General features: G+C 48.6%; 1 protein-coding gene across 1 annotated transcript in view; it reads left to right on the top strand.

Annotated features, from left to right (window-relative positions):
• Nucleotides 1-12,683, top strand: part of Prickle2 (prickle planar cell polarity protein 2) — a 109,002-nt gene that overhangs the window by 26,698 nt on the left and 69,621 nt on the right. Inside the window, 1 exon segment of the mRNA XM_077795609.1 lies at nt 419-602. Coding sequence (XP_077651735.1) covers nt 459-602 — 144 coding nt within the window. The 5' untranslated portion in view covers nt 419-458.

Raw genomic sequence — 12,683 nt, forward strand, 5'->3', positions numbered from 1 at the left:
CACATGCTAGGTGAGCGCTCTGCCGCTGAGCTACCACTGCAAGCCCCCCTTTTTATTTTTTATTGAAACAGGGTCTTGCTAAGTTGTTGAGGCTGGGCCTCCAGCTGGTGATCCTCCTGCTTCAGCCTCCTGAGACACTGCAATTACCAGTGTGCACCACCGCGGCCAGCTTGGGTCACTGATTTAGAAGAGAAGTCTGGGGTCCCAGCGTCAACCTCCTCAACATGGGTGCCTCGTGAACCCTGACCTTTCTTGCTGTTTTCCCATGACACGCGTGTGCCACGCCCTCCACAGGGCAGGGGTGCCCAGAAGCCTGGCGCCCAGGGCTGTGTGGGATCCAAGGGCTGGTGGCTGGCAGGCCCTTGACCAGGCGGTTTCTCAGCCTCCCTCTGACCTGCCCTGTTTTTACCGCCCTCAGGAAGATCTGCCTGCACTGCAAGTGTCCCCAGGAGGAGCACATGGTGACGGTGATGCCCCTGGAGATGGAGAAGACCATCAGCAAACTCATGTTCGACTTCCAGAGGAACTCCACGTCGGACGACGACTCGGGCTGCGCCCTGGAGGAGTACGCCTGGGTGCCCCCGGGGCTGAAGCCCGAGCAGGTACGGTGCCCGGAGGGAGGGTGGCCCTGGCCCCTGTCCTGCCGTCCTTCCTCAGCCCAGTTCAGAGCCAGAGTGGGCTTCATCCACCAGACCAGCGTGTGGGGCCAGAAGAGTCGGGGTGTCAGAAGGAAACAGGGAGGGAAGTGACGTGGGGCCCCAGGGTCCACTGCAGGTTCCTTCTGTGTCGTTCCCAGATCATCTAGAGACTCTGGGACTCTTTGAAACAGTCAGGCGTGACTGTCGGTGGGGGAAAGAGAAGGGACACTGGCCACACATCTTGCTTCCTCCCTTCCTCCCTGGGATTGACTCAGGGGCTCTCAACCCCTGAGCCCCATCCCCAGCCCTGTTTGCATTTTATTCAGAGACAGGGTCTCACTGAGTTGCTTAGGGCCTTGATGTTGCTGAGGCCGGCTTTGAACTGGCGATCCTCCTGCCTCAGCCTCCAGAGCTGCTGGGATTATGGGCATGCACCACCTCACTGGGGCCTGGCCATGAATCTTCCTGTTCAGATTCTTTGCACAAGAGGAGGCAAGGTGTTGATTTGGTTATTCTTCCTGATGCTCTATGCTGTGTTTCAATATTCAGTCTGGCCTGACTTGACAAAGAAAGACATCGACATTTCCTGAAATATTTGGGCACTACCCAGAGGCGGTAAATATTATTGGCTTGATGAGAAGAACTTGGTTTCTCTCTGCCCTGCTGCATTTTTCTCAGTAATATATAGATTTTGCTTTGCACTTTTTTTTTTTTTTCCAGTTCTTGGAATTTTCTCATCTAACAGCCCCAGGCTAGCTTAAAAGCAGGTCCATACCCTGAGTGTCTTCTCCATCTTCTTTGTGAGCTTTGCCAGAATCTCAAGTATTTGACCGTTACTTTCTCCTGACCCATTAAACCTCATTCTCTGGGGCTCTTTATGTCAGACTCTTTGAAAAGTTTAAACAGCTTTGAAATTATGAATCAGAAACTTTAGGTCTGCCTAAAGTTTAGGTGGCGCATGCCTGGAACCCCAGTGATTTGAGTGGGAGAGGCTGAGGCAGGAGGATCACAGATTTGAGGCCCGCCTCAGCAACTCAGAGAAGCCCTCAGCAGCTCAATGAGACCCTGTCTCAAAATAAAAAATAAATAGGGCTGGGGCTGGGGATCAGTGGTTAAGCGCCCCTGGGTTCAATCCCTGGTACCAAAAATAAAAAGGAATTTCAGATATGGTGATGCTTTCACAGAGTCCTTCATAATCATGAAAGACCCCAGAATCCACTCATCACTTCAACAGAGGGAAACGTCTAGCATCTCTTTCTGTTGCTTATTTCTCATTTTCTTCCTCTCTATTGAACTTCACAAACTGGCAGATGAACTTGGGCATACAGGTGGGATTGATCTAGCCAGCAAACTATGATTTAAAAGTAATTAGGGGCTGATTAATTTTAGTTAATTAACTAATGGTACTTAGAAAGTAGAAATATCTGACGATGTGTGTGTTTGTATTTATATCAGATTTTGAGAATCTATGGTCTTATTCCTGCAAAGACCTAACTGGTGGGAGTTGAGAGCAGGCTTTAATTTATAGACAAAAGTTGATGTCCCTAAATCACCTGAGTCCTCATTAAATGTATTTCATGTTATTTTCCTAGGCCCTACAGGCACTTGGTTTTATGATTCTTACTACATAGAAGAAAATCATCTTTCTTAGACTACAAATAGTCACTGAAAACCTCTGCATGAGAATCCAAGGTAGTTTTGTGTTGGGATCTTGGCAGGAAATAAGCTCTTTCCAGCAGCCTGAGGGTTGTGGCTGTTATCGTTCATTTCTTGTTTCAGTAAAGATTTCAGTGGCGCACACCTGTTATCCCAGCGGCTTAGGAGGCTGAGGCAGGAGGATCACAAGTTTGAGGCCAGCTTCAACAATTTAGCAAGGCCCAAAGCAACTCAGGGAGACCCTGTCTCTAAATAAAATATTAAAAAGGGCTGGGGATGTGGCTCAGTGGTTAAGCATCCCTGGCTTCAATCTCTAGTACCAAAAAAAAAAAAAAAAATTAAATGAAATATTGAGTTTAAATAATCAGTTTAAGAACAAAAGCACAAGTATTTGAGTTTGTCTGAAAACTCCAGCAGGGGTTGGCCTTCTGCCCCCAGCACCTGAGCATGGCGTCCCCACACCAAGGCAGAGCCAGGAGCTTATTCTGTTTCTTGTGACACCTGAAGGGCCTTGCTTCCTGCTAAATCTGGCCCTGGGCTTTCCAAAGTTAACCTGTTGGCGGTTTTCTGCTGAAGCTGATTGTTCTCTGACACCAGTAAGGGTCCTGGGTGGCACCCAGGCCTGGGAAGGCTTCCCACCAACCACGGCAGTGGCTGATGCTAGGATCTGATTCAACCCCCCAATTCCAGAAGGGAGGGCCCGTGGCATGTTTGAAGGTCACTTGACTCATCCACAGTGAACTTCTCCGGGAAGCATTAACCTAAAATTGCTTTGATTTGTTTTGAAAGAAAAATGATTAATGCTGTTAAACAAATGGTTCCAATTCCTGCCAATGGAAGGGCGTCCCCACCTCCTGTTATTCTCTCTTCCTCTGAAGTTTTTCTCTGTTCTCTAGCTGATACTAACCTACAGAATGCCAAGGGTTAAGAGGTAAACTTGCCAGGCACCGTGACACAAGCCCTTAATCCTAGTGACTCCGGAGGCTGAGGCAGGAGGATCCGGAGTTCAAGGCCAGCCTCAGCCACTTAGTGAGGGCCTCAGCAACTCAGTGAGACCCTGTCTCTAAATAAAATATAAAAAGGGCTGGGGATGGGACTCAGTGGTGAGTGTCCCTGACCCCAATAAAAAAAAAAAAAAGAAAAAAAGAAAGGAGAGGAGAAGTGCTCTCCAGGGAGGGAGTATCTTTTCAAGTTATTTGAAGGGTCTCTATTTGCCCAATAAAAGGTGAATGGCTATTAAAGGTGTTTGATGGGATCGTGCTGCTTGGAAGAAATGGGTTTCAAATTTCAAATTATGAGGTCTTTGCAAGTCTGTTATTTGCAAAGCTATTTGTGACTTTGAAAAGCTGTTCAATATGCTGTAAGATTAGAAAAATTTGAGCCCTAAATATCTTTTCCTAATAAAAATTCTGATGTTTCACAGGGTATTAGTTGTCTGCGATTGGATTAAACCCGTTTTTCTATCAAGAGAAATCACAGAGACCGTTCACCTGCACTGAGCCGAGGGGGATACTAAAGGCTAGTCAGGGCGGAGGGACCTGCTTCCATTGGAGCTGGGAACCTTTCATCTTCCCCGCTGATCTGGGGGTTGCTAAGGTCCCTTCAGGTGATGCTCTTTGTTATTCTATTTCTTCTGAGAAATGCCTTCAATTTAATGTAATGCAAACGAAAAGCCACCTCCCATTTAAGAGAAGTATTTTGAAGACAAGCGTTTAGTTTCACAAGCTCCACTAGCTGCAAAACCCAGCCTTCTTAAAATAGTGTGGAAAAGGATAAATATAACAGATGATGCTAGAAAGGAAAGACATTTATCTTGTGATTTCAGATGACTGGACCGAAAACTAATCAGAGATGCTGTTAATGTCCTTTGCTTCTGCTCATCTCAAATAAGAAAAAAAAAATTCTTTTTTCTATCAGGGATTGACCCCAGGGGCACTTACCACTGAGCCACATCCCTAGCCTGCTTTATATTTTATTCAGAGACAGGGTCTCACTGAGTTGCTTAGGGCCTCACTAAATTGCTGAGGTTGGCCTCAAACTTGAGATCCTCCTGCCTCAGCCTCCCCAGCTGCTGGGATTATAGGCGTGCACCACCACGCCATCTCCAAATAAGGAACATAATGCCATCCAGAGACTAGCAGAACTGAGGTCTATACCCTGTCTCCTACAGATTCTATGGTGAGAAATTTACAGTATGTAATACTTCAGTAAGAATCTGGAGAACTGTTGACAAGCTATGGCAGAAATCCTTCTATGGTGAGCAGGATTTCTGACCCGCAGTACCGCTGACCTTTCTGGCTGGAAAGTCATTTGGCGCAGGAACTGTCCTGCAGATCCCAAGATGCTTAGCGGCATCCCTGACCCGGCCCACTAGATGCTAGGTGCGACACCAAATATATCTCCAAAGGTGGCCTTGCATTCCTGGGAGAAGGAAGAACCGCTGGGTGAAAGGGATCCTAAAAACCCCAGGTATCTCTGCAAAACTCTGCCCGAGTCAAGACAAAAGAGAATGACTACTTGGTACACGTTTATTTAGCACCTACTATTTTCTACCTCCTGTATAACAACTGCACCATGTAACACGTTCAGGTCTTCAGCAGAATGAAGAGGTGTGGTTCATGTTACTGGAGCAGGGGCTGGTGCTCTCTGAGGCCAACCCTGACATCTTCACTACTTCCAAACAAGAATTGGAGTGGCAGGAGGACCTGTCTGTGGATGGGACATCAGTTCATTCTCCAAAACATAAGAAGTCTGTTTGTTTGTTTGTTGGTACCAGGGGTTGAACTTGTGAGCCCCATCCCCAGCCCTGTTTTATATTTTATTTACAGACAGGATCTCCCTGAGTTGCTTAGGGCCTTGCTGTTGCTGAGGCTGGCTTTGAACTCATGGTCCTCCTGCCTCAGCCTTCAAAGCTGCTGGGATGACAGGTGTGCAACCACCACACCTGGCTTTTTTTTTTTTTAAGAAATTTTTTATACCTTTATTTTATTTGTTTATTTTTATGTGGTGCTGAGGACCAAACTCAGTGCCTCACACATGCTAGCAAGTACTGAGCCCCAGCCCCAGTCCTTTCTTGTCCTTTTATAAAGGGAAGACTTTCCCCTTAAAAAATAAAAATAAAAAAATGTTAAAACCTGAAACATGTAAGCTAGGCGCCGTGGCGCACTCCTGTAATCCCAGCAGCTTGGGAGGCTGAGGCAGGAGGATCTCAAGTTCAAAGCCAGCCTCAGCAACTGAGTGAGGCCCTAAGCAACTCAGTGAGACCCTGACTCTAGATAAAATACAAAATAGGGCTGGGGATGGGGCTCAGTGGTTGAGTGCCCCTGAGTTCAATCCCTGGTAATGAAAGAAAAGAAAAAGAGAGAGAGGGAAATAAATAAAGAAAAACAAATCAACAAAACAACCACGAGGCATCTAGAGAAGAATAAAAATCACTGGTATTTGCACCAAACAAGGGAAAACGTTTGCTAACCTTTCTGTGACCACATGAAGACAAGCAGGTCAGTTTTGTTTTGCACAGTTACGAGACGTGTCCTCTACCTGCCCCGCTGGTTCTTCGCTCCTCGCCTGTTGGAGCATTTTCCTTCGCCGTCTGTCTCAGTCCATGGTCCTGAGTGACAGCCAGATGGTTTCCCACGGGTGGTTTCTAACTGCAATGCCACCGCCCGGCACCAGGGGGCGCTCGAACACGTCCCTTTGGGAGGGGCCGGTTGTTGTCTGAATGATGGGCGGAGTCCAGGAGCCCAGGAGTGGAGACTTGAGATGCCCAATAGTCTCACAAGTGTCAGATGACCCCACAGGAAGGAGAGTTGACCATCCCAGGTGCCAGGAGTGCCACCAAGATGAATGTCTCTTCTAGCCATTTGCATTACTGGTAGATCCCCTTTGCACAGGGCCGCAGCAGCTGCCTCTGGGGACCCTGAATGGCTGCCTGCTCCTCTACCTACAGTCCAGGGGTCATATGGAGCCCTCTCTAAGGCTTTTGATTCATTATGTCAAGCTGCCCTCCAGTAAGGTGGTAACTGGCGGGTCCTCTGGGTAGAGTCTTCACTGGGTCCACGTAGCCATGGTTTTTCTATTCTGCTCTGTGACAATCTAAGAGACCTTTATATTGCTTCTGATGAGCAAACGTCCTTTTTACTGACATTTTGGATTCTCCAAATATCCACTGAGCATCCTCAATGTGAGTATCTCCAATTTTTTGTCTCTGAAGGTTAGTCATATATATAAACCATTAGGACACATTTTGACATAATCACACACAAAAAAATGAAACCTGATTTTTAACTTGGCCTTAACTGTGGTTTGTTGATTGATTGGTACTAGGGATTGAACCCTGGGGGGCTTAACCACTGAAACACATCCCCAGCTTTTTTTTTTTAATGTTTGTTTTTGAGACAGGGTCTTGCTGAGTTGCATAGGGCCTTGCTAAGTCACTGAGGCTGGCCTCAAACTTTTGATCCTCCTGCTTCAGCCTCCCAGGTTGCTGGGATTATAGGTGTGCACTACTGTGCCTGGCTTAACTGCTTTTGTACACAAAAAGTGGTTATTAGGTCATTTGTCCAGATCAATCAGCTTTTTGCTTCATTCAAATTGTTACAGGAAGAACAAAGAATAGATACCATGAGTCCTTGCCCAGTTTGGGCCTAAAGCCTTCTCCCATATGAGGTAAAACAGAACACCCCACATCACCCAGAGACGGAGGTGAATTACTTGGTTTTGAGTCCTGCAAGACTAACTAACGTACGTCTCCTGGGAATACATCAGATTCTTTATTGGGCTGCTATTTTAGTGACCATTACTCATCCATCAGTATCCTTTAAATCTCTTCAAAGAGCTTCTTTGACCAGCCCCCTGATTCAAGAGCAGGTCTCCAGTTGCAGGCTTTTGTGGCGGACCTTGCAATTTTCCTTATTAATGTTTATCCACCTCATAATTAGAGACCTATTGCTGTGATTATTTGTTTAATATTTGGCTCCGCCCGTTTTCTTGAAGACCCAGGAGGACAGGAGTCCTGCCTGCTTGGTGCTTGAGGAATTCCTACAGCATTGAGCCAAGTGCCTGCTCCCTGGGAGGCACCTGGCAAGTACTGGCTAAGAGACAGGCGAGTGGCAGGAGTCCCCCCGCAGAACCCCAAGTGTTCAGGTTTGTATCACATTGCAGAGGTGAAAGTCTGTTAGATTGTTTTCCCATAAATGACCATTCTGTATCAATGATTCCCATTCCCTCTGCTTCTGAAAATATCTATTCTTTTTGTTTGGGGACCAGGGACGGAACCCAGGGGTGTTTAAGCACTAAGCCCACATCCCCAGCCCTTTTTATAGTTTATTTAGAGAGAGGGTCTCGCTGAGTTGCTGAGGGCCTCGCTAAGTGGCTGAGGCTGGCTTTGAACACACGAACCTCCTGCCTCAGCCTCCCGAGCTGCTGGTGAAAATATTGTTCTAAGCAGGACTTCCCGAGTATGGACCATTTTCTTGGGTTGTAAACTGGTGGGAGACAGGAGCACGTTGGCAAGGACCGTGCTTCCATGCGAATCTGCTTCTGCACCGGTGACTCCGAAGACTCAGGATCTAGAGCCCTGTGGGGAGGAGTTGGGGCCTGGCAGAAGCATGCTGTGATTTCAAAGGAGGGTGCCATTTGTGTCATCATCGAAGTGTGCAGAGCTCCTGGGGAGCCACAGCCTGTCAAGGAAGCAGCAGACCCCCGAGGGCACACAGCCTGGCGTCTGGCTTCAAGCAAATCTGACCACTGACCACCCGCCAGGTTCTGAGCCCAGGAAAGGGGTTCAGTTTCCAGAAGCCGTGGTTTCCCCGTGATCCTGAGGATGACAGCAATGATGTTCAGCTTTCACTGAATACGAGCCCTGTGTCCACCGCCCTTTTAACCCTTGCTGCATACCATACTTGATCCTCGTAGTGGCCTGATCTGGTGATCATTATTCCTGTCTTCCATTATACCGGTGGGTAAACCAAGGCTCTGCAATTAAATAACTTGCCCCAGACCACACAGCTCATCAGGAGCAGAGATGGAGTTAATCTCTGATGACCAGACCCTGGAACCAGCTCTCCCAGACCTGTGGATCTCAGGGGTGATCTGGCCCCAGGTGAGAAAGTGCTAGTGAAGCACGTAGAAGTTGCTTAATAAAACAGTTGACTCTTCCCCTCCCTTGTTGGGAAGGAATATCAACGGACGAGCTGACTCCTCTGGCCCTGGGATGTCCCAGAGGGGCAGACAGACATGGGACGACCCAGGAAAGAGGAGGCTCAGGTGGAGACGCGGGAGGAGGGTTTACAGGAACCTCAGATTCCTGCCCGGCCTTCTCAAAGGCTTTCATTAAAATCATTTCAAATTCTGCCGACACAGGAGTCTCTCTGTCTCTGGATCCCCGATCCGGGTTGTCAGGAAGGTGTGACTCCATTCTAATGAAGTGCTCGGCTTCACTGAGCCTGAGTGACTTGGACAGAGGCCCAGACAGAGCACCTGATCTTGAATTCTCCAGTGCCCCAAGGAGGCTGCGGGGCCGTCTGCTGAAGAACGGAACCCTGCCACCCACTTTTCTTGGGGCCTGAGATTTGCTGTCACATCACAGACCCCGGGCCAGGGAAGAAGGCGTCCCCACGGCGTTTTCTATAGACGGCTCCATCATCAAAGAACCTTGCCACCAAGAAGAAGGCTCTCCATGCACGTCTCTCCTGGGGATTAACGGGCCAGCAGGAGGCTCCGCCATGCCCCCTCAAACTCAGAGCCTGTTCAGTGCTTGTCTCTAACGGCTGCTCTCTGGGTTTCTTGGCAGCAGGCCCTGGGTCTTTCTCCCTAAGGAAGAGCAGAATGAATGAGTTGAAGCACGTGCTAGAAAATTTATCAAAAAGGAATGGCCACTGGGCTTTTTAAATTTTTTTTTTTAATTCACTTACTCAGCAGATATTCCTCAGGTACCTACTGTGTGCCAGGTGCTGTCTGGCACTGGGGATAAAACAGTAAACAACATAATCATGGTTTCTGCCACTCTGCAGTCCTCTGGGCAGAGATGCGGATCAGTCAAAAACACAAATAAGGGATCAAGATAATTCCAAATGTTTTTAAGTACAATGGCATGGATAATAATGATAGCAGCCAGGTGTGGTGGTGCAAGCCTGTCATCCCAGAGGCTCGGGAGGCTGAGGCAGGAGGATGGAGAGTTCACAGCCAGCCTCAGCACCTGAGTGAGGCCCTCAGCAACTCAGTGAGACCCTGTCTCTAAATAAAGTACAAAACAGGGCTGGGGATGGGGCTCAGTGGTCGAGTGCCCCTGAGTTCAATCCCTGGTACCCACCCACCCCACCCCACCCCCAAAAAAAAAGAGTGTTGGAAGAGTGTCAGAGCGTGATTTTGAGGAGAGCAATTGGAGCCTTTGAAATGTCCCGCTTTGGCCAGGATGTCCATGGTCCTGAAGGCTGGGAAGTCCCACGGCCATGCTTGGCTCTGGGAGTCCAGTCAACCATGTGCAGCAAGCGGAGATGCAGTGGCCGAGATCCCTGTGCAGAGTGGGCCAGGAAGCACCCGGGAGAGCTTTGCTTTGGGCTTTGTCGGTAGCTGGCACTTGGCATGTATTTACCTCCGTCTGCCCCTTGATATATCGTCTGCCTGCCTTCTAAAAAGGCGAATCCTTTGGAGGGAGGCGTACGTCCACCACCGTGACACTCAGAGCCTAAAATAACGCAAGGCACCTCACGTTAGCTGTGGAACACAGATGCTGTGTGAACAGTCACATTGAATCCAGGGTTTAAATCCTCCATGAAATGAACGGGCACCACACAGAAGAAAAAATACAAAGGATCAACAAATATATGAAGAAATGTTCAACCTCTCCAGCAATTAGAGAAATGAAAATTGAAACTACACTGAGATTCCCTCTCACTCCAGTCAGAATGGCAATTATCAAAAACACAAGTAACAATGAATGTTGGCGAGGATGTGGGGACAAGGCTCACTCACACATGGCTGGGGGGACTGCAAATTGGCAACCACTCTGGAAAGCAGGGTGGAGATTCCTCAGAAAACTGGGAATGGAACCACCATTTGACCCAGTTAGCCATTCCTCAGTATATACCCAAAGGACTGAAAATCGGAACACTACAGGGACACAGCCACATTAATGTTTCTAGCAGCTCAACTCTCAATAGCTCAGTTATGGAACCAACCTAGGTCTCCTTCAACAGATGAATGGATAAAGGAAATGTGGTGTATACACCATGGGATATTACTCAGTCTTAAAGAAGAAAGAAATGATGGCATTTGCCAGTAAATAGATGGAACTGGAGACTATCATGCCAAATGAAATAAGCCAGTCCCCAAAAGACCAAAGATGAAATGTTCTCTCTGATGTGTGGATGCTAATTCACAATAAGGGGGGAGTAGAGAAGACTAGAAGTTCACTGAATTAGACAAAGGGTGCCGAAGCCAAGTGCCAATGTCTCGGCTTGGCACAGAATCACGAGCCACCACACAGCTTTGTAGGTTCAAACAGCAATTCTTTATTCCCGATCTCACACCAGCCTCCACACGCGTTCAGGGGCAATTCCAATATGTCCGATCCCAAATCCTACTCCACGAGGCTTTTTCCAAATCCCATTTTAATCTCACGAGAACTCAACAAGCCGCAGGAACACCCTAATCCCAGCAGCAATAATCTTCAACCTCAACTTCCCTAAAACCCATATTCTTAAACCGGGAAACGCCTTAAACCCAAGGACCGGGATACTTCCTCAAACCTGGATCCACCCTCGATCACCTTGAGCAGGGTCATCTTACTAAAGCACACAAGCAAGGTCGCAGCAAATTTCCAAGGCAAGTCCATTTAACATGGGGTACACTGGCAAGGATTACCATGCGTCATACCTACTTGGTAATGGCCCTCAGCAAAAGGGGAATGAAGGGAAGGGAGGGATGGGAATGGGAAAGACAGTGGAGTGAATGGGACAGAACTTTCCCATGTTCCTATGTGAACACACGACCAGGGAAACTCCACATCATGTCCAACCACAAGAATGGGAAGCTAGACTCCATGTACGTAGATATGTGCAAATACACTCTCCTGTCATGTGTAACTAAAAAGATCAAAGAAAAAACTATATTAATAAAAAATAATAAACTAAACCTCCCATGAATATATCGAGGCTCAGAGATGATCAGAAACCGAGGTGCCAGTGCCAGCCGTCTGTCTGACTCCAGAGCCCCGCTCGTCCTCCCCCTCTCTGCCTCCTCCATGGTGCTCCCCCAGGATCAGCTCCTAGGAGGCCGGCCGGCCTGTGGGAGGAGGGCACAGCGTGGGTCACAGCAGGCGCTTTCCTGCTGAAGGTCTGGAATCTCTCCTCATCTCAGGTTGACGTGGTGACTCAGGAGTCTGTCTTCTGCCCACCCCTGGTTTCCCCACCCCTGGAGGGAGTCACGTGGCCCTACCTTCAAGGCTGGCTTTCCCCAGTGGCAATTCCTGTTGGTGCTGGGCTCCTCACCCTCCCTGCTCCAGCCTTTGCTTCTTCCGGGGACTTTTGTGTAGGATCCTGGCTCAGTGTCACACCCCTGGGTGATCAATAGTGATACCTGTACATCCAGAAAATACTGAGTGGCTGCCAACCACCTGCCAGGCGCTTTCCTAGGAACCGGGGGACACAAGTGTCCCTGACCATAAGGGTGCAAACAGATTCACACCTGAAGCCGGGCACCGTGGTGCAGGCCTGTCATCCCAGAGGCTCTGGAGGCTGAGGCAGGAGGATTTCGAGTTCAAGGCCAGCCTCAGCAACTTAGTGAGGCCCTGAGCAACTCAGTGAGACCCTGTCTCTAAATAAAATACAAATAGGGCTGGGGATGGGGCTCAGTGGTTAAGAGCCTGCGGGTTCAATCCTTGGCACAAAAAAAAAAAAAAAAAAATCACAACGGAACAAGCAAAGCACATCTAAAACCCTTGATTTCGAGCACAGGCTTGAGATACTAGTTTTGCAAAGAGCCAGGAGTGAATACTTGAGGCTTCTCCGACAGCAGACAGCTCCAGTGTCTAGCACAAACGCAGTCACAGGCACTGCGCCAAACAAAGAATGGATGTGGCCGTGTCACCGTAAACCCTCATTTCCAAAAGCAGGCTGTGGCCTCCGCTGACCGCAGACGGAGGTTCGCTGCGTTGGAGAAAACCTGCTTTAGATGGGATCACAAGACAAGCCCCCTTGGAGCCCTGACATCTGAGCTGAGCCCTTACATGGCGCTGTAGTCAGAGGACCCAGAATGAGTCGGCCTCTCTCAGTGTGTTTTGAAATGTACCTCCCTGCCCCCCACAGCTCTAGGATCCCCTGGGAAGTTTCCCCGAAAATCCAGATTCCCAGGCCTTGTCCTCACCCGTGATCTGAAACTCTGGGGGCG

Source organism: Urocitellus parryii, chromosome 3 (genome assembly GCF_045843805.1).
Source record: "Urocitellus parryii isolate mUroPar1 chromosome 3, mUroPar1.hap1, whole genome shotgun sequence".
Taxonomy (NCBI): Eukaryota; Metazoa; Chordata; class Mammalia; order Rodentia; family Sciuridae; genus Urocitellus; species Urocitellus parryii.